The 27,061-nt window shown below is 40.7% G+C and overlaps 2 protein-coding genes and 1 long non-coding RNA gene across 9 annotated transcripts in view; 1 reads left to right on the top strand and 2 right to left on the bottom strand.

Moving 5' to 3' along the window:
* LOC139628889 (rho GTPase-activating protein 12-like) overlaps positions 1–6,666 on the bottom strand; it is a 57,100-nt gene extending 50,434 nt beyond the window's left edge. The window contains exon 1 of one of the 7 annotated variants that reach the window (XM_071491041.1): positions 6,350–6,666. The gene's annotated coding sequence lies outside the window, so the exon portion shown is untranslated. The remainder of the gene's footprint in view (positions 1–6,349) is intronic. The other 6 variants (XM_071491040.1, XM_071491042.1, XM_071491043.1 and 3 more) reach the window with 6 other exon arrangements.
* LOC139628891 (uncharacterized) lies at positions 835–8,419 on the top strand. The gene is made up of 2 exons (XR_011692873.1): positions 835–6,096; positions 6,958–8,419. It is a non-coding gene; the product is annotated as an uncharacterized lncRNA (long non-coding RNA).
* LOC139628888 (kinesin-1 heavy chain) lies at positions 8,054–26,340 on the bottom strand. Its single transcript, XM_071491039.1, has 26 exons — positions 25,984–26,340; positions 21,254–21,341; positions 21,015–21,088; positions 20,784–20,888; positions 20,518–20,566; positions 19,876–19,931; positions 19,690–19,777; positions 19,455–19,579; positions 19,159–19,263; positions 17,959–18,104; positions 17,606–17,754; positions 17,224–17,411; positions 16,819–16,887; positions 16,153–16,359; positions 15,663–15,806; positions 15,313–15,504; positions 15,038–15,155; positions 14,527–14,582; positions 14,202–14,311; positions 13,853–13,954; positions 13,559–13,619; positions 13,250–13,321; positions 12,890–12,994; positions 12,391–12,607; positions 11,651–11,783; positions 8,054–11,041 (listed from the first exon to the last, which is right to left on the bottom strand). Exons 1-26 carry the CDS (start codon positions 26,107–26,109, stop codon positions 11,038–11,040), a joined length of 2,889 nt encoding a protein of 962 aa, XP_071347140.1. The 5' UTR covers positions 26,110–26,340; the 3' UTR covers positions 8,054–11,037.
* Positions 26,341–27,061: the final 721 nt, after the last annotated feature.

Below are 27,061 nucleotides of genomic sequence, written 5' to 3'. Positions count from 1 at the left end.
AGGCTGCAACACACCTTGAGCAACCTGAACTTTGAAGTGTGTCTTTTTTTCATTTTTTTTTTTTAAAGTAATATAAAAAAAACTCAACTGTCAGTGAAGAAAAGAAGCCTGTGATGGAGCCAAGCATTAGTTTTAACTGTCTTATCTGCAGTGAGCTCTGAGGGCAAACATGATTTCAATAATAATAATTATAATAATCCAGTGGCCAAACAGTGACAAACACAGAGCCCGAAGCTGAGAAAATGTTTCATGTTTCATTGAAGTTTTGGTAGATGTTTTGCCGCTGGGTACGAGTGTGACATGATGTGATCCAGTCACATCCTGCCTCAGGCTACCTCCGAGCATTGACACTGTTTTGATAGAAAGAAATGGTCCCACATTGCTACTAGTGTGAGCTGGAGCTTCAGGTGGGGGGTGCTGGTAGCAGTAGGAAAAGAAATATTTCATGTTCTATGAAGTTGAAGAGTTCAAATCTTAATTTTGTATATTTTCCCTGTAGCTCTGTTTGGTTGTTTAGTGTCAGACTTTTATTTCATAAGGTTGTCTGGAGAGACTTTTGGATAAATGAACTTCCCTTATTTTGCGGTTGTTATTACTAGTAAATATGTTTCGTCATTAGCTCTGAGATTATTTGTTTAAAAAAAAATAAATAAAAAACAAAACACATAAAAATTGTTGAAATATTGGAAAGAAGACTGACACTCTTGCGGAGGTTTTGAAGGTATGGCACACAAAAAGATGCCTATACTTCCTACTAACTGCCCCGGGAAAAAAAAATGAAATATGGGAAGCTTTTTGACAAGAAGCGTAAGAAGTGTAAAATTTTAAGGGTTTTATCATTAATATTATGGTTAGTCCATCATAGAAATAAAAAACAAAAAAGGTTCTCAAATGTGACCATGAGCTTTAATCTTCTGTGATAGTAAACTGAATATCTTTGAGTTTTTAATTAATCAGACTGGTCAGATTCTGATGGACCTTTTTCACAATTTATTTACCAAAGAGTCAATCAAGGAAATAACTGGCAGATTAATCAATCATGAAAATAAACTTTACTCGTAGCCCTGGTACTAATTAAAATGCTAAATCCATCTCAAACATCTCAATCATTCCTGGAACCTCCCTGATGTTTAATCTCAAAGGTCTAAAATAAAACATAACAAAACAAATCTCATGTTGTGATATGCTCTGCTCGGTGCTCCTAAAGTTCATCTTATCGCCTCTGCTATCCAAAACAAAACTAAATGAGGTGCTGTGTACTTATGAGCCTCATCTGATCTAGATGAGGTGGCAGGATATTACAACGTCAGTAGCAGTTAGAGGAGGATATTACAGTGACAGTCATGATGGCAACCCCACAAAGTCACCAGTGAGTCACATCAGCGCAACCTTTGCCTTAAAAACCAAGATGATGCCTTTTTTTTTGCTTTTATCTTCACGTGATGCACATGATGACATGAGTTCAGAGTGACATTAGCCCCACTGCTGTTGTTTTGGCATCAAACCAACCACACAACAAATAACTTTCACTGCCAAGTCTGCTTGACACTCACACAGACAACTTTCTGATGGATCTATTTCAGAAGGAAACTTTCAGATAATTATTGTGCCAGACTGTCTTTAACCACGGTGTGTCCAAAGAATCTATAATTACCGTAGCATGGGAAGCATCCACATTACACACATATAAAGCAACAAGAGCTACGCCCTTTAATAACCACTGCTTAATCATTAAATCAGTTCAAAGTGTTGTCACCACAGAAGTGGGTTAGGCAGCTGCTATCTAGCATTTCTGCACCATACTTTCAGCGGTGCATTAGCTTAATAAAGATCTGTGACTCGTCCTGATTAGGTCAACAGGACCTGGATTACTTCCGATGCAGTGAGTAGAGGGATAACATCACCATGGATTACGGGCACTGAGGGAAACCTCACCAAATCTATCAGCTGCACAGATCCATCCATTAGCCAAATGAACTGCCTCAGATGCTAATTCACAGCCCACAGTCACAACATACACCGAGTGCAGCTGGCTAGCGACGCATTAGACTGGGTGATGGGTGTATCATGACAAGAGCTGGCAGCCTTCCTCATTAACCTGTGACCTCCTAATTCAGCTGACTGGCCTGACAGGAAGAAGACGTTTCTTCTTTTTCTGTCTAATCCTTGAGCTGAAGGTACGTGGGCTCCAGAGCACAACAACAAAACCGCCTAGTAATATTTAGGGCTGCAACTAAAGATTATTTTCATTATCAATTAATCTGAGGTTTTTTTTCCTCAATTAAAAAAGGAAGTGTTTAGTGTATAAAATGTCAGTAAATGCTGAAAATAATCCAAAGTGATGTCTTCAAATGTCTCTTTTTTGTCGAAACAACAGTCCAAAGGCCAAACAAATTAAATTTACTCTGATATAAAACATAAAGAGAATAGAAAATATTCATATTTCAGAGGCATATATACTTCCATAACTTAATTGTTGCCGATTTATTTTCTGAGAATCAATTAACCAACTAAACACTACAGCTCTAGTAATATTTACTCAAAAAAAAAGCCTCATTTATAATAGCTTTCAAATAAGGTTTATATGTTTTACAATCAGGAGACATAAAAGGTAAAAGAAAGAGAAACACCATGAGGTAGATAAATGATAAAATGTTGTTGTAAACAGCAAAACAAAAACCAAAATGCAAATATCTAAGTGCAGGAAAATAATTGTTTTCCTTAAATCCTAGAGGCTAACGGTGCTGATAACCGCAATAATAATCACATATCAATCAAAACAACAAGGAGCATTCGTACCCATTTCAACCAGCCTGCGCTCACGTCACCCTCGGTAGGTGTGAGATGCTATCTGTGCACTCTGCTATGCTGAACGCTCCAGTTCAGTCACTGTGATTCACTTCATACGAGAACTCTGTGGTCGGCCCAGAACAAGTTTACCCATGTCTTTCCCGTAGTTCTCCACTTCTGGGAACAATAAGTAAGAGTAAATACTTTCTCCTTCTTTGGGAGCTGTGAGCTGTTCTAAAGAAATAACCTGACTGGTAAATTAGTCAAAGTGTTTTGGAAAGTTTGGGACTTAAGTCACTGCAGCAGTTAAACAAGAGTTAATTTCCTGTCTTCCTTGCACAACGTTTCCCTGGTTTGTTTTTCTCACTCTTTCACTTGCCTGAAATATCCTGCCAAGGTTTTTAGGTAAATCACCAACCAGTCTGACAGCTGCTGACTAAAACAGTCACTCAAACTGAAACAAGATGAAACCTTTAGAACTGAAACAATTAATTGATTTATTTATCGGTCGGCTGATATAAAATTATTTTAAGTGATTTATTATATGAGTAATTTTTATTCCCAAACATTCTTCTAAAATGTGAGAGTTTCCCACTTTTCTTTGTTCTGTGTAACTGTAAGCTGAATATTTTTGGACTGTAGGTTTTCTAAAACAAGACATCTGAAGATACGACTGCAGGTATTAGGAAATTATGAAGGACATGTTTCACTCTTTCCTTCCATTTTACAGAGCAAACAATTCACTGTTTGAGAAAATATACAGCAGATTAATCAATGATGAAAACGGCCTCACTATTTTTTACAACCTTGTCCCTCTACCCTTCTCATAAAAAATGTCCCTTTTCAAATAATGTCCTTCCATTAATCTCAATGTAATAAAAATTGTGCTCTGAAAATGCCATCACTCTGATGACTTCAGATATGCAAGTCCACAAATAACACACAGACATTAATTAAAACTCTTTCAGTACTCTCGTTCTTCATGCTGACAAGCATTTAGAAGGTTAAGTACCTGGGGGCTCTTGTCTCTTTCACTTATCCCACTCTAGATTAAGCGTCAGAATCAGCGGTGCTATTTAGCAGACAGCACAAATCTTCTCAGAGTCCAATCAGCAAAATCAGGAGAGGCACCTTAATTTAATGCGATGGTGATAAGATTTACAAAGGGGGGGGGGGCAGGTGAGAATGAAAGCATCCAGAGCTACAGGACCTAAAGACAGGGCCTTGGTTGATATGTTGGGAGTGTCAGGAGGGCAGAAGAGATGTGTCTGGGACTGATGTGTGTTGAAAAATCTGTTGTTGTCAGCACATGTAGGAAACACACCCTCCCATTTTCTCCCGCCTCAGCAAAACAGAAAGCAGCACATGAGAAGGGTTTTTCAATGTAAATGCATGAAATGTTGACATGGACAACATGAACAAGTGAAGCTACTCTGCATCAGCTCTCACATGACTCTTGTTAGTCAGACTGTGTCTATCTGGAGTGGGTGGTCAGTGATTACTTTGAATAAGTCATTTTCATCAGAGAGAGAAAATTTCTCTCATTATGGAGTCTTTTAAAGTGAAGGAAAAGGAGGCTGGAGAGAGACGTTATCAGCCTCACTGTTCACACAGTGTAGTTAAGGGCGAAGCAAAGAAACAAAGCTGTGATTTTTTATCCAATTACTCAAGTTAATTCACAGACATCACTGTCAACTGTTGTCAAGTGTCTGGAAAAAGGCGTTGCCTTTTTGTAGCAACTATAATGAATATTTTCTAAAACAACATCAAACCACAGTGTGAAAACAATGTGACAATGTGGTCTCTTGTAGTGACAGCTTGGCTTCACAAAGATTTTCAGCTAGTTTCCTTCCTCTGTTTAGCTGCCTCGCTGCAACTTTACTGTTCTGGTTCAATCTCACTCTTCTCACAGAGTCATTTAGGCCTCAACAGGCAGATGTTTTTAGTTAAAAAAAACTTATTGGACACTGACCAATCTGGTGTAGACAGGTAGACAGACACAATTAGTGACTAGCTGGTGAACATGGTGGAGGATTTAGCAGCTTCAGTGCTAGATATTTCCCTCAGGAGTGGGTGGAGAGCAGAATCAGAGCTAAATATAGTGAATATTGGACTTACAGTTTGCCAGGTGCCTAAAATCTGGACTCCAAATACCATGTAACTGCTGGATGTATAAATAACTTACTGTTTGTTTGCCACACCAACTTAGCAAAAGCAGCAAAAACATTCTTCCACCTCCACTATATTTGGGTGGCAGCAGATCTCTCAGGAAAAAAACATCTCACAAAGAAACTATCTGCATAGCTCAATAATAATCGAGAGGTAAGAGTGACCATTTAACACAGAAACACTGATGACGAACATTTTGTATCATCAGGATCAAATGGAAGCAGCCAAGCGCAGCACTGTGACCTTCACATGCATCCACACCAAATATAGGTCCACGGTGCCCTGAACAGCTTGAAATCAGCACAGGCTGCCCCAGTTAGGCTTCACTCGCCACAACTTTCCTCGAAACTCAACTCCCCAAGGTCCCCCCGCCGCTGTCACAACCACAATCTGTCACCCTTCAACAAACCACAGCTGCAGCTCACTGAATGTGGGCCTCGTCAGAGAGCACACGACACAAACAAAAACACAAAAAGGACATGTTTAAAGGCAGGTTTGCCAGGGATGAGCAGGCAGTGGAAAATGCACTTCATTGTGACATCATCCTCCAACCATACAGTGAATCTCCCTCCTCACATTTACTGGTAAATCACTACCGCCGGGAATAACATGATTCATAGTGATCAAACAATCTGATGACTTTAATCAACAGAGAATTTATCCATTCCAATGCTGACAATAACAATGACAGTTGCAACTAAGGTTTAATGTCTTTCTTTCAATGACTTGAAATTTTGTGAGAGGGAAATTTATCATCATCAAATTTGCTGTCAATGAAATTTCAGTTGTCACTTTGGGGTTTTAAGTTATTGTTATGAGCCAATTGTAAAATCTGGGCACAGATCAATCGACAGTATCAGTGCTTTGAAGTGTGGTACTTAGACTGTGGGACATGTTGTTTTTTATCAAGTTCAAAGGGTAAAATGACTCTTCACCGGACTGCTGCACCATGACAGTGTGGTTTCACTGCTGGCAGCTCATGAAGTGAATCCACAACCGAGGATTTGCTGAAACATTTCTGCCTCAGTTTGTCAGCAACTTAACAATAACTTTACGGTAGAGGACAAAGTCCCCATGGGAGTATAAGTGCAGCCCTGTCAGGCTTCATGTGCTGTTTACTCCATGCTTTGGGAACAGGTAGTGTTCCTAAACGGATTAAGGTTACAGTTCCTGATCTTTGCAACACGTTTCTCTGAAGTTTATTAGCTATGTGAGCACTTTCCTACTCATTCAGTAATAAGGCAGAAGTCTTACCTTTAACCTATTATATTCAGTTTTGTGACTTTTAACATGAAGTGCTCGGTAAAGGCGACTGTTTTGGAGCTAATCTGTCGCTAACGTTAGCTAGCTAATTAGCTTCCTGGCTAAAACATTCCTGAGTGTCCCGCACCTTCACCTACCTTCTCTACGGGAGCCGGACGGTCCACGGAGGGGACGAAAACACGCTCCTGGCCGTCGTGACACTCCTGCACACCTTCCTGTCGACAGACCTCCGTGTGAACACAGTTCCCCTCTTGTCAGGTTCGTCGGCCGGCGGCGGTCCCGTCCCTCCGGTTCTTCCCAGGCCGGTGTAGTGATCCACGGCGGTGCTCGCTCCCGTGGACTCACGCCTGCCCTCACAACTTTGGCAACTACCTTCAAGCAAAGACCGTCTATGGAGGAGGAGGAGGAGGCATTACTCCACTTTTTTTTTTTTTTTTTTTTCCAGGAGAAACTGACTCACTTTCCGGTCGGCACATACCCCGGAGTAAACTTTGGCGTTACCATGGCGACCGCGTTTTGAGTCGAAATGTCAAATACCGTTTGATTTAACCTGTTGACTGTCAGTAAAGAAAATAAATCAATAAACAGCTCATGAATATCTAACTATGAATGATTAGCATAAACTTCCATCATCCCATTTAAAGCAGCGCAATGTTTTCAACGAGCGGAAAAAAAAAAAAAAAAAAAAAATCGGAGTGAGTGCTCTAGCCTAATTTGTGCTCTCTGGTCCCGCAGGTGTTCAGGACTCAAGCTGGGAGCCAGCGCCACCTGACGGCGATGAGAAGGAGCTACACCTACATCACAAACCCAAACATGTGGAAGCTGGATCTGAAGAGAAAAATTTCCTCCAGCCCAGAAACAAACACTCAACACTCAGCTCCTGCTGCTGCAGCTACAAATAAATATGCTGATATTTGTTTGTACAGTTCTTTCTCCGCTGATGTGATTTACTTCTGATGACTGAGCTGCCAGACTGCAAATGAAGTCAGTGGAGCTGTGATCACAACTTTTATTTGATTTCTCTTGTTATTTTGACACAGCTGGAGTTGTATGCAAAAGTTTGGGCACCCCTCAGCAAATGATGTTTTGTTGATTTTTTTTTTTTTTATGTGAAAAGGAGTAAATACAACCCCTGAAGCAAAGTGATATTTTGACAATAAGCATTTCTTCCAAACTGTCACATTTTAACAGGAATGGGCTTTTCCCAAACAGTATCATTGTATGCTGTACCATTGGGTTTTCAAGTAACACTTTCTGATAATGGACCATTTAATAAAGATGTTAGAATCTTTTTATTTGTGCCTTTATTAATTATTAATGAATCATCACCTATAAATGTTAATGAATCATTAAAAGGTTGTATAAATGGAGTTTGGGCTGATGTCCTGCAGCTCTTTTCCAGAGGTCGGTCCCATGGAGAGGTCTCTCTAATCAATTAAACAACTTGCTAAAAAGACAAAAGGATTTTCCACAATATGGCAACCCAACAGTGGTTCTTATTTAGGACTTATAACTGATCTATAAGAAATTAGTAAACAATTAATTAACAAGGAATAGAGCCTTTAATCACAGCTTATAAACCCTTTATAAATGGTGTCTTCTCAGAAAGTGTTACCCAAACTATGAAGAAGAACAATCCCAGACCAAATGTATTGATATAGGTGATGGTTATTATTAATAAATTAACTTTTCTATCAGAAAAGGATTAACAGACTCAAAGACAGAAAATACATTTGTGAGCATGAAATGACTCATAATTGGTTTGCTTTGTTCATGCAAAAACAATTGGTAAATCTTAACCGAACACAAAAAAGGACAGAGGGGTGGAAGATTTTTCTCATAATTATTTAATCACACATACATTTACATCATGCAGTCAATCCAAAACTGTGATCTCATTAACTTCCCATCTCTGTCCATATCAGAGCCCTGCTATTTGTGCCCCAGTTCTCCAGGAATGATCCAGTACCTTGTCCACTGATGGATCCTCAAAACTGTCCTTTAAAAACTGACCAACTATTACACAGTAATAAAAAAAAGTGGATTCACTTTTGTTTTGTTTTTTTAAATTTAGAATTAATGCAAAATTCATTTCAATTAGGAACACACCACAAATATTCTTTGCTGTTTTTATTTACCATTTTTCCCCATTTCAAATCAAGTTTTGGTGGAAGGTCAAAGGATAAACATTTTGAGGTCCATGCTGCAAAGGCTTAACTAATCTAGAAGATAACACAGAGGGAATAAACCATCTCGATAGACACCAAACACTGTCCTGTCACAGATACATGGGAGCTACTCCTCCCGGCAGCCTGTAGAAAGTAGTTATTACCATTTAAATTATTTGCTGTCAACACACGGTTCCATTTACAGAACTTTGGAAACTTTTTTTCCTCCAGTCAAAAACAGCCACATATGGAGTGTCTTTCTGAGTGCAGATATTGTGAAGAAGTGCTATTAAACCCAACTTTCCTGTTACAAGACAACAGGTTTTAGGATGACATCTTACTAGAGGAAGCCAAACTCCCATCCCCCCTTTTCAAACTAGATTTGTTCCACTAGTCTCAGCCAAAGATGCCTTTTTACATCAGAGGTTTCTTTAATTTGTCTGTCTAGAAAGCAAAATATTTATGTTTATTCTAATTTAATACTGTACTCAATAGTAAAGTTTTACCATGTTGACATTTTACATGGAGCTTACTGTCCAGTACATCAAGAGATACAAATTTATCTTTGAGTATTGGCAGAAAAACTCCTGTTTCAAGTTTCAGCTTTTCAGAAAGGGCAATGAAAGAAGCCGTCAATCCACTGAGTTAGTGAGACTGAAGCTAACAGAGAAGAGGGGCGGGACTTTGACTTCGTATGGCAGGATTACTGCTGCTGCTCAGGCACCCTGATCACACCTGCCAGTCGACTGATATTCAGTGTATTTTACAGTATATTGCACTTGCACAAGATGTTAGTGTTCTCATGCTGGGGTTACAATCACAAAAAGATCTTCGCCAATGCAATGGGGCTTCACAGGGTTAAGAACAAAACAGAAGAAAAAGAAAAAAAAAGCTGTGGTGGGAATTTAAATGAAAAAAAAAAAAAAATCATGAACACTAAAAAAAAAAAAAATACAACAAAGACAACGGAACACAAAATAAATCCTACACCCCTGACTAGATTTAGTTAAATAAACCCTTCCTCCAAATTATGACAGAAAATTGTGCAATTTCAGACCCTGCTCTCCTGACTGGTTGATCAGCAGCAAGGATCTGACCCATCGACTGACACGCCCACGCCCACCCCTGCCCGCCGTTCCCCTTCAAATATGCATCTACATGATCTATGGAACAATGAAAAGATACAGTACATAAAACCCAGCAAAACACATTGCTTTCTGCAAATTTACAACCAAAGGGGCACGTACAGTTACAGGTCCAAAATCTATGACGAAACTGCAGAAAAAGGGTGTGGAAGGGGAGACAAAAATAAAATATATATATATGGAAGCGAGGCACCCTTGAAAAAGAAATAGTGATACGGCAGGGATCAAACAGTTCCTGACAGGTAAGGTTTACAACTAAAAAACAAACCAACCAAAAACACCCAAAGTGAAGGGAGATGAGTGAGTGACAGCGACCCAGCTAGGACAGGACAAGCATTGTGTGTTCTATCTCAGTCTATATACCTGCAGTCTATGTGCTCCAATGTGCAGAGAGATATAAATAGCGTCCATTAACACAGCATTATTAACCACCAAGAGGAGTAAAAACAGTACATTTAGCTACTTAGCATAGGCTATGCTAAAAAAGTGGAAGTTTGTTTTGCCAACCGGATCATCCTCCTCTTTCCTTCCTTCCTTCCTACATTCTTTACATCCTTCTCATGAAGTCACCAATAACGAGTATAGGTTTTATTTTAACTTAATGATAAAAACAATTGGCCTCCACAGGTATTTAGTTAAATACATCTACAGTACACTGTCACACGTCTTGGCTTCTTACTTTTTTTTTTTTTTTTAATCCTTCTCTTTAGCTGTTCCCTGATTAGCGTTCAGTTCTCTCTCCAGGGAGGCTTGTGCAGTAGTGCCAATTTTACATCTGTACAACAAGACCGGACAGAACAGTAGTGCTCGACGCCATCTAGTCAATTCAAAACCTTACAGTTTTTTTTGTAGTTTTTTTTCCTGAAAGAAGCATGTAAAATCTAGCCAGAGAAAAGTGTGGTTAACAACCAATAATAGTAATAATGAAATGTACAGAGGTTAGCCTATAGGGTCAAGCTATTTCTCTTGGTAGGGTATCCTTTTTTTGTTTTAGGTTGTTTTTTATTTTGTTTGGATGCTACCGTTACATTCAGCTTGGCACAGTGCAGAACTACTCGCACGATGACGACGGGTGACGACAGACTGTGCAAAACAAAATCGAAACCGAAGCTACACATTTGAGTCACACACGGTTTCGCTCGCCGAGGCTGCGCTCAAGACTGCGTTTGGTTCGGTGGATAAGAATATTATCTTGCCTTTTGTAAATTAAATTTGTCATTTTTTTTTTTATTTATTATATTCAGTAAGAGAAAAAGAGATAAGTCATGGTGCGAATCAAGGGAAGTGGGAGAGTGGGTGGAGGTGGTGGTGGTGGGGGGAGGGCTGGAGCTGTACAGGCCAGGAATATTTATATATATATATTTATAATTCAGAAACTCCTTCTTGGCTCCAAAGCAGCGACAAGGAGCCTGTTCGCTGTAATGGAATGACAGGTTGTCGGGGTGGGCAGGGGGTGTGATATTGGCTTCTTCTGTGGTGTTGTCCTTCTATCCCACTGCTCTTCAGCTACAGATAAACAGAAAGAAACAGCTTCGGTCATACATTCTGTTGCTATCATCCATCAGGCAGCTGACAAGTTATATGAACGTGTCAAACACTTGACTGTTGAAGTTAAAACTGAGGCAGCTTTTGTATTGATTCAAAAGCTGTTTAACAATGAAAATGTTACATTATTAATATTTATATTGAGGATGTACATGTGTACAATAAAAACTGGATTACAAACTGATAAAAGCAAAACTTGTATTACTGATATTTGGTAAATCTTTCATCTGATTAATGAATAAAATACTGAGTAAGATTGTTCTTTTTCTCTCGTCAGCCACGAGATGCAGGAAGCATGAAAAAAATATGAGGGTTTAATTGTGTTTGCCTTTTTTTTTTTTTTTTTTTTTTTTTTATCTTTAGCTGAATCATCTTTGTTACTGTAAATAATGCATCAGTACATCTTACAGAAACCTAATATGCTAAATGCTTCTGGATGCAGTGTCTTGGATCTTCACTGTCAGCAGGAAGCCTTATTACAGTTCTTCAGTTGCAACATGTTTACACATCTCTTAATTGACAATATGATCTTGTTAGCTCCATGAAAACAAACAGAGGTGGTCCACTTACTTCTTATCTGGTTTGCCGCTGCCTCCCCTGATGGACACCATCTGGCTGTTCTGGTAGAAGCTTCCTCCACTGCGGTTGAGGTTGGGGTGGGTGGGAGATGCCACTGGCTGCTGCCCAGGCCGGATCGGTTTGGCTGGAGAAAGGATGAAGGCAAGAGTGAGGACTGTGTATTTTTTTTTAACACGTGCACCCTAATAGCTGAGCTTATGGGCGCTCTGGCTAATATCTGTATATAGACCCATACCAAAGCCGATAGGATTAATTGTTTGCTTGCGACATCACACAGATTGCAGAAGAAATAGAACGGCAGCTCGTACAAAGCTTTTGGTTTGCTGATTTCTACATTTCAGCCAGTTTGTCGTCAGAGTTGATGAAACATAAACATAAATGTGTGTAGCTCAGTCTCTGAACACCTGAACTCCTCTTTGTGTTAGTATTTGAGTCTTTGCTGTGCAGTGTCACTCTGTCTGAGATCTCATAAATAATTCAATGACATTACTAAATGTGAACTCCTGGCCGGATGTCACATTTACTCATTATAACCCTAATGTGAGCCTCTGAAGACTAATGTTTATATCTGTTTTTACTGTAGACAATGAACCCATGTTTAATTTATCTAGAAAGTGTCAATGGTGAACAAACAAACAGTGAACATGACAAAGGAAGCCAATGTACTGTGTAACTCCCTGAATAAATCCATGTATACCGTAGGTGTGTGCTCCCCATCCATCACTACTAACCGATCTGGGCCGAATGTCCCCTCCTGGCCATATTCTTAGCTCTGACCGCCTCCTTAATGCGGTCCACCTCCTGCTGGTAGCGTTTGCGGTCGCGGGCGGCATTCTCCTTGGCCTCCTTCAGAGCAGATTCCAGGGCCTTGACCCGCTCAGCCGTAGCACGAAGACGCTTTTCCAGTTTAGGAAGCTCACAGCGCAGGTCTGCATTATCACGCACCAGCTGCAAGACAGTTCACATCGTTTTAAATCATCACATATATTGCAATGTGCTTTTCTGTGGCAATTACCTTAAAACAAAGAGGTTATTAATAACATTTAATAGATACTTTGGCAGATAGATTGAGGAATTATACTGAAAGGAGAAAATTAAGGTGAAGGTGGTAGCAAACAGGAAAAAAGAAGAGAATAAAATGAAAAAGGAGTAAGAACTACAAAAGAGATCAGTCAGAGGTGAGCAGTGTGAGATCCTAAAAGGACTTTGGTTGCATGTGTTAACTCCTACCTGTTTGTGAACCTTGGTGAGCTGCTCAAGATTGTTCTCAAGAAAGGATATTTTCTGTTTCTGTGCAGCACTCCCACCTGTGTCATCCGAGTCCATCTCAGCGCTCTGCACAACAAAACAAATATTACAAAAAAGTCAAATACAAAAGCAGAGTACAGTCCTGCCATCTGTGCCACTTCAGTGATTCACATTATTGCAGTTTATTGCTGTGATAATTGTGGTTTTTTTCCCTTATGAAAGGAAAGACCTTGTATGTAATGTCTGTTCTGCTGTTCTCTTTGCCTTTTTGTGCAAAACAGATTCCCCTTTATTAACGTTTTTCTTAACTATCAACTGCTGATCTATGAAAACATGGTTCACCTTTTTCACTCTGGTGGCCAGGTCCTGGACAAAGAGTTTCCTCAGGTTGTGCAGAGTCTGCAGCTCTTTGGCCTGGAGTGGGAAAGGACAAGTGAAGTCATTTTAAATTCATGCATAAAAATAGTTCTGGATATGTGTGTTTTAATCAGGTTAACATGAATTGAAGTTGTAGCAAGGATAATAACCCCATATTTATAAGACATAGACCATATTTATAAGACATAGACATAGAGGCTGTCCTTTATAGCTGCTCAAACCTTGTTCTGTCTATCAGTGCCTTTAATCATCAGTTAATTTTCATGAACTCACCACTGTCTCTTCCAGACCCTTCAGGTCCTGTCTGGCCTGCTCCCTTCTGTCCTGCATCACCCTGAATGACAATGACAAAACATATTAAAACTTAAAATAATACACACGTCACCACAATCATGGTGAATGAATTCACTGACCATAGATAACTGCTGTACATGTGCCCAGACACTGTTGATTAAGTGTATGCACTTTTATTTATCTGGCCTGTGCACTGAACCATTTTGAGCCAACAAAGTTGAAACAGTGACCAGAGGAAAATAGTGGTTACATGTGTTTATGTGTGAAACATACGTAAGCTCATGCAGCTTGCGGCTCTTCTCCTGGTCGGTGGATTTCAGTTTCTCGTGCTCCATTTTGAGTCTCTCTTGCTCCAGCATGATCTTCTGGTTCAGACTGGAGAAAACAAAATACAGTAATGGTTAAAACCATTTGTTGATATCTCACTCCTGTATTCATTTAAGGGACAGAGTACTTTTTATTTAGTTCTGACCCAATCTGTCATCTCAACAGCTCCTCACTGTGTTAGTTCAACATTCTGTTTGAACTGAAAATGTGTCTATTTACACATTTATCCCTGTTCCTGTCATCTGTTTACTGACAACAGCGGTTCATGTTACTTAGACAGAAACTGAATTCTTACTCTTGGAGTTCAGTGATGAGTTTCTCCTTGTTGTCCAGCTCATCTCTCAGGCTGCTGATCTGTTTCTGGTGAGCTTCACGGTGGGAGTGGATCTGCTTCTCCACCGCCTCCTGTACACACAAACACACACAAAATTTACACACTGTAGCATGCTGGGATTCAGTGTTTTTATTGGCACTAGAGCTAAGCAAAGCAATTTTTAAGGATGCAAATTCCAAATTTTCTTTGAGTCACAGTTGGCTCTTGATATTGACACTAATCTGATGTTCTCCCAAAGCAGTAGTGTGCATTTGTGTCTGCTGTTTAATTGAGCAGAGGAAAATACCTTGACTTCATTGGCAGTCTGGATCTCATTCTCTTTCTCCATAGCATGGACTTTCTCTGTAAAACAGAAACACATAATTCACTGTCAAGAGATTGGAGTAGAGGAATTAACACAGTGATCTGCGTTTTTATTGAACCCTAAGAATATGAAAATCAGTTAAGATTAGGTATTGTTTATATAACCCGACTCCAATGTTTTGTTTTTTTTTTTGATTTTGATTATTAAATATAGGCCAAAATACAATGAAAGCAACGACCAAATTTACTTTTTGCTGATTCAGGCTTTCCCAGACTCATTCTCCTAAACCTTTTACCATGTTGCTACTGTTGCTGTTTTTTGATGCCAGATCAAATTCAGACCCAGCTCCTGAAACTCTAGCAAGTTTTTTGAGCTGGATAACTATGTTGATTGTTTAACTTTACTCCCATGATTAACTCCAATTCCTCCAATAGAGGTATTTAAATTGACTTTACTGCTGTATCTCTTGCTCGGTCCTAAAATACCAACATACCCTGAGCACTGAGCTTGACAAGTTCTTCATTGAGAGAGTCCACGTTCTCCTCCAGCTGCCTCTTCTTCTGCTCAACGTTCTGCAGGTACTCAGTCAGCGACTTGATTTTAGCCTCATGCTGGAGAAATAGAAAGAAGAAAAAATACAGATGTTTTTGTAAATACAACCCTTATCAGGATTCAGAAACAAAATTATTCTTTCTCTAGATACACACAGGGATCACTCAGGTGTAAATTTTACAGTTCACAATATTGTTTGTTGTTTGTTCCTCATACCTGGGAGATGCGCAGCTGGCAGGCGGCCAGCTCCTTTTCGTTCTCATCCATCTTCTTGTTGCTCTCTGACTGGGTGCTCTCCAGCTGCTTGCAGCGTTTCACCATGGTCTTTACCTCTGACTTCATCTTACTAATGTAGAGACGAGCCACCGTGAACTCCTCGTCTATCAGGCCACTGCCACCCTCATGTTGCTATAAAGATCAAAGAGGAAAGTTAGACCACTCAGAGGAAGGAGGGGGAAGAGAAGAGCAACAATGACCAACAGGAGATCTCAGTTTCCTCATGCTTTCTCAGTGACTCGAATTCCTACTGTGTTGCTATGGTAACAGTGCAGAAACCATCTCAGTACCTTGATGTCATTGCTGCCCACTGCAATGCCGATCTCAGCTAAATCTTTGAGCAGTGACGACATCATCTCAGTCACCCTCTTCTTCTGGTGGTTGGACATCTCCTTCAGCTTCTGGAGCTCAGAGTCCAGAGATGACAGGATGGACTGAAGGGAAACAGAAGATTTAAATATCAAATATACTGCATAATATTCATTCTTCCACTATTTTCACCATCACAAAGCTGAAAGTTCGGTTTTCCCCTTTTACTTTTACATCAAAATTAACCAGAACTGAAATTGTCAGAAGCCGTTAACATAATCCTAATTGCTACATTCTTAATTTATGCCTTACAGCATTAAATGCACGTATCCCTGCAGGTTGTACGAGTTCAATTATAGCGTTGCATGTGTGTGTTAACAGAGCCAAAATGAAGGACATAAAATAAAAGTCATGACTACTATTAAAACATCACAGTGACTTTGGACGTGCTGACATCTGTCCCCAGCTCACCGATTTCTGGCTGAGCTCCTCGCTGATGGCCTCAAACTCCTTGGTCTTATCCTCCACCTCCTGGCTCTTCTGGTCATAGTTGACGGCCAGCTCCTCCAGAGCCTGCAGCACCTCCTTCACCTCCTCCTTGGAGGCCTCGTTCTCCGCCTGCAGGCGGTTCAGCTCTGCCTGTAGGTTCTCATGATCACGGCGGGAGGAGGCTAGCAGCTGCACGCAGGTGAGAGAAGTGTAATTATGCTACTTGCTGCAGCAATTACTCAGTGTTTGTTACAATATGAATTCAGTGAATAAGCAAGTTGCATTTTTATTTGGCCTGATATCAAACGGTGTTTTGCCTTGCTGACTTTTCTTTGGTATTTTACAACTGACAGATACATGCAGCAGTTCTGAAACCAACACAAGCCCTAAAGCATGTCTGTAAGACAAGGGATTGATGGAAATTCAACAGTAATGTAATGTAATGATGTGTCAAGTAGAATCAATTATCAAAGTAAATTCTACAAAACAATATTTATTAATCATAATTCTGATTGGAACAACAGGACTAATGGAACATGTTAACATCACTTAACAGCTTCATGTGTCTTGTCTTCCCACATCTCTGAGACAAAAGTTCCTGCAGCACCTGCGCCCGCCCCCCCTACATGTTGGACCTACAGTACCCACCTCCTCCTGATCGAGCATCTGCTGCTTCAGCTTCTCTGCCAGCTGGCTCTGTTGGTTGATCTCCTCATCCTGTAAAGTGCAAAGACACACAGCAACATTAGCATTCACACAGAGCGCCGCAGGTCTCATTGTAGACAGACAGAACAAGGTGAAACGGCTGAATCCTTGGAAGAAAGAAAGGGACAATCATGTTGGTTTTTGTATTGAAAATATATGTATTAGTCAAAGATCTCTCATTGATGGTCCTCATTCATTTTATCACCAGCTCTCCTAATTCACCCTTATAGGATGTTGTTCGGAAATCGACTTGAGCAGGTACTGTCACATCAAAGCTGTGACAAAGCATGACTGCATTAGAGACGATGATTGTTGACCATTCGCTAAACAAAAACATCTATTCCTCACCTTATCATCCAGCTGTTTGTAAAGCTTGGCCAGCTCAGCCTCACACTTGTCCTTCTCCACATCAGTGAGGCGAACACCGGGCACATTGGGCGTGGAGGCTGGCTTGTCGTTGAGTATGTTGTCCAGGGCCTGCACCTCGGCGTTGGCCTTCTCCTTGTCAAACTGCTCCTCCACTGGCACGCTCTCACCTGGGGTGGCAGATTACAGATTATGTTGAGTATGTGTGGATCATGTAGAGTTTGCTGTACACCATCTGTACTATTGTACTATTATACTACCGTCCCTTGGCCAAAACAAGCTCTTCACAATGAGAACATTAAATTAGAGTCTGTGGGTAAGTAGGGATCAAACAACAGAGTAAGACATGAGTCTGCTTCCTCACCATTCCTCCAGCGGTTGAGCTCGTTCTCCAACCAGGTGATGGTGTTCCTCAGGGTCTTATTCCTCTCCTTCTCCCTCTCATACTTCTGCTTCCACTGCTCTGCTGTCAGCTCAATATTCACAGTGACAGTGTTCTTGATAGTCTTTGCTCTGGATGTAGAAAAAACACAATTTTATTCCACCGAAAGGACTCTTGTAAGAAAATGTGATGCACCATAAGAGATTAGATTATTAATCTAAAAGTATATTCTAACAAGGGACAAATTTTTCAGGAAACAACAGTATTTATATGACAAATGACTAAAGAGAATACACAGAGCGGTATGACTTGTTCCCCCCTGCTGGCCTACTAACCTTTGTCCGAACATGAGAGTGGATTTGGTTTCGGCCTCATTATAGGAGGAGGGTGAGCAGCAGATAACAATGGTGGTTCGACAGTTACCACCCAGCGAGTCCTGCAGGATACGGGTCATCTTGCTGTCTCGGTATGGGATATAGGCCTGGAAATCACACACAAATACATACAGAAAATCAAATGAGAAGAATACCCGATATAAATTTAAGTGTGATTATTTAGAAAACAGATAAGTTGATGAAAATGTTTGTTCATGAAAAAACATATGACAGACATCAGAGTTAGACTGAAGAAGAAGCGGGGATGATTCACTTCATCATTCTAATTCTGTCCTGAAACCGAGGAAGAACCAACAGGATGTGATGGCTTTGGTTGCAGCTCTCATGAGTTTAGTAAAGTTAGATTCCAGTTAAAGGGAAACTTGATACCTCAGTATTTTATTATTATTGATACAAGTAGCTGAGCTGTAACAGTCTGCTGTGGTTCTCCCCACACCACTATGCTCAGTCAGGAGTGAGACAACTCTGTACAATAGCTCATTTGTTTTAGACCATCACAAATATATCAGCAGCTGTCTGCCCCAGGTTGTTTACATAGCGAAGGGGCACTAGAACAAAACAATCATTGATCACAATGAAAAGTGTGAAATCGGTGTGAAACAGCTTAAGCACAACATTCCTTAAAGCAAAGTTTTTATCTGCTAAAGTTATTTCTGCAGGAAAAAGGAGCTACAGATGACTTAAAATGATACTTTCACACTAAGATAACTGAAAATCATGCTGGTTTTACAGATGGACACAGAGCTCTGGGCTGTGCAGCTGGTAAACAGACCAGACTTCCCTTCTGTCTGTTACATTAACATTTCTAAATGCTTTCTGAAAGAAATCCACCTGAGGTCATAACTGATCCAACACTTGCTGAGCTGAATAAGCTAGATGATAATGCCAAAACAGATCTGGGATCATTGTGATCTGGAGTGAAGATTAAAGCTTAACAGACAAGACAGTTAACCGTGTCATAGCACCCTCAATTATCCCATAAGGCAATTCGCTTTTTTTTTTCCAAGGCAATTAAAAGACCAAAATTCAGAAGAAGAAGAAGAACTCCACAACATGTTCAACAAATCAGTCTGCATGATGACACCAACAGGCACATTCAGGTAACAGAGATGAGGATAGAGTTGAAGGAGAGTGACTGACCGTTCCTTCAGCCAGAGCAGAGATGACGTTTCCCAGGGACGACAGAGACTTGTTGATGTTCTTGGCTTCATCCAGCACAGCTCCCTCTGCTCCTGTTTTACTGACCTGAAAATCACATGGACAACAACCTCAGCAAGATCCAGTGCAGCTCAAAGATAAAGACAAAGGACAGACTGTAAACTGAGCCAGGCCCAATTGAATTACAAGACAATAAAGGGGAAATGGAGTAGGATGAATTTGCCTAATTTTACCAATATGTTGAACAGATGGTTTAACTTTCCTTTGACTCTCCCTACCTTTTCACTACCAGCCAGATCCACCAGGTAGAGTTTGCCACTGAGCTTCTGCTCTGTCTGAGTGTTCTCCTGTTTGACATTTATCAGGAAGATACTGTGACTCCTGGAGCTGTGCTCGTTCATGTCTGCAAGACAAATAACACCCATGCCATCAAAACATATCGGCCTCAAATGCACAAACTCCAGTTTTTGGGCTTATGAGAGATTACTGACTCAGAATAAATTGGCATCTTACTTGTGACTGCTACATGTCTGTTAGATTTGCCTTCATCGATTGTATCCATGACCTCGTCTGGGCTGCAGACAAATCTCTCAGTGCAGCCCTTTAAAGAAAAAAAAAAGAAAAGCAAGCACATGAGGTTAGATTAATTACCTACTCTAACAGGTTTTACTAGATCTTTGACACGAGGTTAGGTCTAACCTTGACGTAGGGTACTCTGTTTTTGTCTTCATGCACTGACAAATTGGTCTTTGACACTGGAAATGAGGGGGAAAAAAAGATGTCAGAAATTGATTTGTCATTGCAAACACATAGCATATTACGTTATACTGTGGTAAGTGCCTTTGGTTTTTGGATAAGCTTTAAAATGTCAAAATTTAAATACAAAATGTTAAGACATGGTGCTTAAAATGTCGTTCAGGGAGCTTCAATTATTCAATACAGCCAGTTTTGGAAGACCCCTGGTCAACGCATTTCAACTGGACTTGGACGTCAATGGCTCCCATCAGGAAATAAGTTCTAAAATCCTCCCACTATGGCCAGTTTTAATCATTTGAAGTGGGAAACACTCAGCAGATTCCCTAGAAATAGATCTTTTATCTAATCAGGACCAAGCATTATGAAATCCAATTTAATAAATTACTTTGATAAATAAGACATTTATAACTGAAAATCAATAACAATGTCAGTGAGTTTACAACTAACATCCCCATCAATCATGTTCTTGATGCAGATGCACATTAATTTTCTTCACAGGTTTTTAGCAGCTTGTCTACGTCTGTTACCACTGTCTGGTACAATTAGTAGATATGAGCAGCTCACTGCACTGTCGCAGCCACTTACCATCCAGAAGGTCCCGGATCTTGTCTAAGTAGATTTCAAAATATGAAACCTGTAAACAGAGGAAGACCCTCATTATCTGACACTCGAGCTAAGAGATCAGACTAGAAAATCAAATACACTTGAGGGGGCTATGTTGTTTACTGCAAATGACAGAACATAAAGGAAACAAAGACACAAAAAGAAGCAAAAAAAATACACAAAAGTTGCTATTAATTAACAGATATGGGGAAAACACTGGGATAGTGCCGCTTGACCACTCTGCTTACTTTGATATGAAACTCCAGGTTTTCGTCCATGGAATAGATGTAGTTGAAAATGTCTTGAACTATCCTGGGGATGATGCCCATTGAATCTGTGTCATGGAGATTCCCCTGCAAACCGAGAGCAAATGAATGTAATGTTACAATGTCAAATGAAAAATTTCATTCAAAAACAATGTGTACTTTGTTTTGAAAAAAATATATTAAAAATCCACTTGTCATTGAAGTAATACTTACCTCCATGGTGTGTGTTTTGCCAGATGATGTCTGTCCATATGCAAAAATTGTTCCATTGTATCCCTCCAGAACATCTGTGAAACACCAAACAGGACATGTTGAAGCAAGGACTCAAAGGCTGTATTTAAGTCAAGATTTTAAAAAGGCAGAGCTGATGTCATTTTATATGTAGTGTACATGCCTCTACATAATAAGTCTGTGGTTTAAACATGCTGATAAGCGAGAAAGTGAGACCTCACCTTTTACAATCTTCTGGGCGCAGGCGTTGTACACTTGTTCCTGTGTTGTATTTGACTGAAACACTCTGTCGAACATGTATGGTTTACCCTGAAATAAACAGAGGAAGAAGAGTGAGTGACAGCTACAATACCAACACCGAGTGTTGTGTAATTTCATTAACAAACAATATTCTGTGACATGTTTTGCAAACAGATATGTGTGTACTACTTCCTTTCACTGACAAACACAGAAGTGTATTAACATAAGTGAAACACACAAGAAAATTTGATAAGTGTTTTCTGAGAAACATCTTGTGGCAGAGAGGAACTCAAACTTCATGGTAAAAGTATTAAATTCTCTGAACAGATAGGCTTTAAAAATTGTCTCTGTCTCTATCTGTAAGAATTACAATTTGTTTATTCTTGTATTCGTGTAGGCATTTTTGCATTTAAACAGTAAAATAAAGTTGTTGAAGAAAGGAAGCTATGCACACCTATATGTCCACCAACAGCAAAGATGTGTTGTTTTAAATCAACAGCATGAGCAGCATGAGCCACCATGGCTGATGAAACAAAGATAAGAAATCTACTTGCAGGAACTCTTTACCAGAAAATCCCCCACAGCCACAACACACATTTCACCCCAAACCGTGACTGGATTCTCAAAAATAAGCTTTTAAAAAATATTTTTAAGCTTTGTCTTTAAATGATAGTAACAATAAAGAGATGACAAGATATGAGGGTATATAGGAGGGATGACATGACAACAACCCCTCGCTGTACTCAAACTGGGGGTGGTGCAAGTGCATAGGTCCGTCTGTCCATTAGGCCCCAAACTGTCAAACTTGATGCTCTTAATCTAATTCATCCTCTCATACTACTGCACCCCTGAAAATCTGTATCGCTGCTGTCTTTATACCGCTTCTCTCATTCAGTTTTAATTTCCCTCCAACATCCTCAGTGCGGCATTTATAACAAACGAAACTTGACCCTGAGTTTTTACCGGTGGCTTAATAGCCAGACTGTTTCAAAGACGCAAAGTCTAGCTGGTTGTGATATCCCATGAGCTTGACAAAACTTCAAAGCACAATTCCAGTTAGATAGAAATCAATAGCTAGACTCATGAAGCCAACCGCAGGGTAAAAAAAACTGATGCTACAAGCAATTCTGAGGTTCAACTGAGATGGCATGCCATCTTGGGAGGTTTGAAGTCCCAGTTGACTCATCTCGTCTCCAGCCTGATGGGTGGGGTTCTAGCTGTGGTGTATTAAGATTTGCATGCAATACCATCCGTTGCAAAACATACATGCCTGAGCGGCAGTAGATGAGTTACTGTCAGGTTCAGTGTTAACACCTAAAAAAGCAAGAGAAGGCTGAGAATGTTGACAAGCAGCTGGTGTCACCTTGGAAATGCCACTCATTAGTGCTTACTCATCTAGGACCAGTGGTACATGTAAACACATTTGTACCTTAAAGTGAAACCACATCTCACTGTGTGACACTGAAAGCTTCAGCACCTTTAGCAGTGCTAGAATTATTCAGGCTGCTACAGCTGAGGTGCCCTCAATTTGCACCCTGGCTCATAATCCCCCCCCCCCCCCCCCCGACAGACGGTCACATCTACAGCACAGCTCGGTGCAGCACAGACCTGGAGCATCTTAAGACGTTGATAACTCACTCCAGCTAGCTACATCCTGGCAATTAACACTGGCCAAAACAAGAGTGCTGAGCCACTATCAGGCCTGCCAGACGCTGTTGGCAAACAATAGCGCAGCCCAGGTTTCAACTCCTCATTGTTACTGCTGCCACTGGCCTCGTTACCTTCACTTCTCTCTAATGGGATTACTTGCTGAAAATGTAATTACAGTGAAATACATTGTTAGAGTAGTCATAAGTGCTCCGTCATGTTCCTGCTTCCTGATGGCTTTGTGGTGATACCGCCCAGGGTACGCTATTCAGGAGAGACAGTAACACACAGTCCAAGGTTATTCTGCACCATCCATATAAGTCTATTTGTGTGATACCTAATTGGATTTTGTTGCTAGGCAAAACAGGTCAGTCCCTCATAATTTTTCAATTTGTGTTTGCTTCCTGATACACAGCTTGCTGGAAAAAAAACAGGAGTTGATTGGTCACATGTTATTTACTTGTTTAGATGCACTGGGAGCACTTTTACTTATCTCTCTAATCATTTTCTTCCCTTTTTATCTCTCACGCACTTCCACCACGACACTATTTAAAAGTAGCTCAGTCCTGTTGTTACGGGACATCCCAGGCTACTATGTGCAAATGGGAGATGTGACAGCAAAGCATGAAGAAATTACTTGATTTGTATATGCTCAACTGAAAGGGAGGTAATGGATGCATGAATTATTCACCTGCTGCACACTCACGCTACGTTGGCAAGGCTAGCCTGGCAAACTGAACTAGTTACAACACCCTCTTCAAGAAACTTCATCTTCCTCCGTTTCTAGACACAAACAAAATCTGTGGTGTAGGGAATCAGTGACCCTCCATGAATATATGAGAGCATCAAAGAGGCATCACTACAGCCTAATGATAAAGCTGCTTGTCAGACCACAGGCTGAGTGATGAAGCACTGGTGCTGAGGCTTCAGCCCTAACAGAAGGTCCACGCCCTAGATTGTTTTAAAATGGATAAAAAATATGAGCAAAGTGAGTCAGTCACCCTGGATAAGAGCATCTGCAAAACACAGTACATCACCATAATAATTACCCCCCCCCCCACCCCCACCCGGGGAGAGTGCCCAGTGCCCAGCCAACTGCCTGCTGATTGGTCCAACAGCTGGTAACCAGGAGAGAAAACACAGGGGGATTACCCACGAGGCCTGAGCGCTTGCTTATGAGCGCTGTAAGTGTTGTACCTCTCAAAGCAGATGCACCAGCAGAGGTGACCAGGCTCTGGCCTGCAACACTTGTGGCTCTCACAATGTGCACTGGTATTTTGGCACTATGACTGACTGGCATTCTGAACTGGGCAGGGCCACATCATGCCTGAGGGGCACAGACAGTATGCTGGCTATTAGTTAAAGGCCTGAAGACTGTGTCAGCAAAACCATTCAAGAAGTCACCACAACTATAATAGTCTTCTCTGTTTTGTGAGGCAGAAAATGAATAGTCCCGTTGTATTTTGTATTCACCACGTTAGTAAGTGGTTTAACTCTAAAGAGGATGTGATTCACATTCACTTGCAACTTCATAGATGTAATTCAAGATCTGTTTCTATTGCCTTGTAAAGTCTTTTAAAGAGGTAATTCCACAGGTGCGCATATGACAGAGAGACCAAAGTCCACAAAGACAATGACAGTTTGCTGCTGAGGAAGACTAATGTTTAACCATGATTCTTTTTTCATACAGATACACCAATGACTTTTGCCCAATTAGCATGTACAAACTTGATATGTCAGCCAGGCTTTTATGCACTATGTTTGTTAAATACTATACTGAGAAAACATAGTCAGACCAACCTTTTTACTTTTGTGTATGATGTTCAACCCTGCCATGCAGATATGGTGCAGAGACACGTAATGGCATGAACAGTGCCTTTTCAAGACAGTGTATAGGCGTATGATGACAAAGCATCAAGTGCATATCAAACTGACTTCAGGGCAAATTCTTGGTTGATTCAGTAAAGTGGAGGTAACATGGCACTACATTAGTAAAGGCATTTCCTTCTTTTGTTACAGTTGATACTGTGCCCCTGCAATCATCCTTATCATGAGCTGGAGGGCTCTGTAACACTAAAGGGGCATTTCAACCAAAGACCTCAAACTCTGGCTTGATCCCAAACTGAACGCCCTGAATACAAGAGAGCAGATAATGTATTTACTCAAAATGTAGTTGAAAGTCAAATGTCCAGTCACTGAGGGCCAACAGACTATCTCTAGCCTGCAACCAATCTAACATTTCCACTGCCACTGATATCATTTTGACGTTACCTTTGCCTTTGTTTCCTATTCCTTCATGGAAGAATATTTCCGTCCATGTAATATTCAATACTAAAGAATAATTTCTACTTGGTCTACAAAGGGGTTTGGTTACATAGCCAGCTGGTCAGTTAGCTAACGTTAGCTTTAATTAAGCTACAGTATTAAAACTAGCCAGCTAGCCAAGGCCGGCTAATCTGTCAACTACCAGCTGGCCTAGCCTGCTAGCCAACAGTCTGTTAGCCACTATTAAATCAAAGCTGGCTTACGCTTTATGCTGACGCAAACTGTTCATAATTAATACCTTTATCGTTACAGATGCAGAGCTGGTTATTAATTAATGTCGTGATAAAAATGCAGTGAATAGCGTCCGGGATAGTCGGGCTAACACTGGCGACATTTTAACCCGTTCCAGACGATGTGTTTGTGGCTTTGTTGAATGACAGCTCCTTAGCCATGACAGGGCAAGTGCGAAAAGTGACATTTTACGACAATACCAACAGGACTAGCTTTTCAAAATGTGGAACTGGATGCTAACTTTTTTTTTTTTTTTTTTTTACGAACTAGGGGCTGAATATGTAACAAGTTAAATGTGACTGGATGTTTGGGTGGCGGCAGAAGTTGGCTGCAGTTGAGGGCCAGTGAAACAACGCAGCGGTGAACAGGTCAGCCCTTGCTAACGCTAGCTAACAGGCTAAGGTGCTAGCTACCTTAGCTACAAGACAATCAAAAATGGCGTACTGCTGACTGTGCCGGAGGGCTCTGTCACACAGGTATCTGAAGCCCCTCGACAGATTTTACTCACCCCGATAACAACGGTGTCTTCCCCTTGAAACTTGGGAATGTATTTGTCGCCTCTAACCACCTCGGAGCTGTTCAGGGGCCTAAAACGGCACATCACTTTGATGGTGCACTCCGCCGGGTCGGCCATCTTCCGCGGTTCACGAATGGAAATTCACCAATAAAATTAAAAGTATATCCTGGATCCCAGGGGCGGCCGTTGGGGGGCTAAAAGAGAGGCCGAGCCCCTCTATCCCAATCTCAGGTTCTGGAAAGAGCGATGATAATCTGTCGGGCACACAGCAGAAATCCTTGTTTTCCTCTCGGTCGGTTCCCCCTCCTGTTAGGAAGCCATGACACCGGTGGATCAGCGGCTGGCCACCTCACCCCTCCCGCTGCTGTGGATGTGGATCACCATGACGTCACCCCGGCGCTCCCCTCCTCACTGTGTTATTGTCCAGAAATCCTCAATATAGCATTACAGAATTAAAGCCAGGCTAGTTCAGACATTTAAAGTAAGTCTATTGGATAAAAAAAATACATTCAAAAGTGTCTTTAAAAAAATAAATAAAAATAAGTAAAATCTGGTCATTGTTCATCTCTCTTTTTTCCTTTTTGCAGTTTTGCATCAGGACAAAAACAAAACAAAAACCTCTGTAGAGTATAAAATAAGTAAATAAAAACAAATTCACTCATTTCAGTCATCCACGATGAAATTAAATTAAATGCAAAATGAATTATACGCAAACAAAAGACAAAACCTTCACACAACTACATGACAAAACATTGATTTTAACTGCTAAGCTTTTGGCCAGAGCCCTTCACAATAGCATGGGAAGCAGAAGTACAAATAAGCGCAAAACAAACCGTTAAAGAGCTGCACTGGTATTATGTTTTTTTAACTGAGAATAGGACAAAAGAGCTTTACAATAGTTTACTTTCACCCATGAACACACCTGAGGCGATGAAACTACAGACAGTGGCCTGCTCATGTGAGGAACTTTGAGCCTGGTGCCAAATATTCCTACAATTAATAGCCAACCTGCTGCTCCAACCTACCACAGTTGCCAGTGTGGCTCCGCATAGTTAACCAACCAACAAAA

Source organism: Trachinotus anak, unplaced genomic scaffold (genome assembly GCF_046630095.1).
Source record: "Trachinotus anak isolate AG129_WGS33_773 ecotype Australia unplaced genomic scaffold, CSIRO_AGI_Tana_v1 ptg000012l, whole genome shotgun sequence".
Lineage (NCBI taxonomy): Eukaryota > Metazoa > Chordata > Actinopteri > Carangiformes > Carangidae > Trachinotus > Trachinotus anak.
The sequence above is the reverse complement of the archived record's forward strand: the minus strand, read 5'-3'. Positions and strand labels throughout refer to the sequence as shown.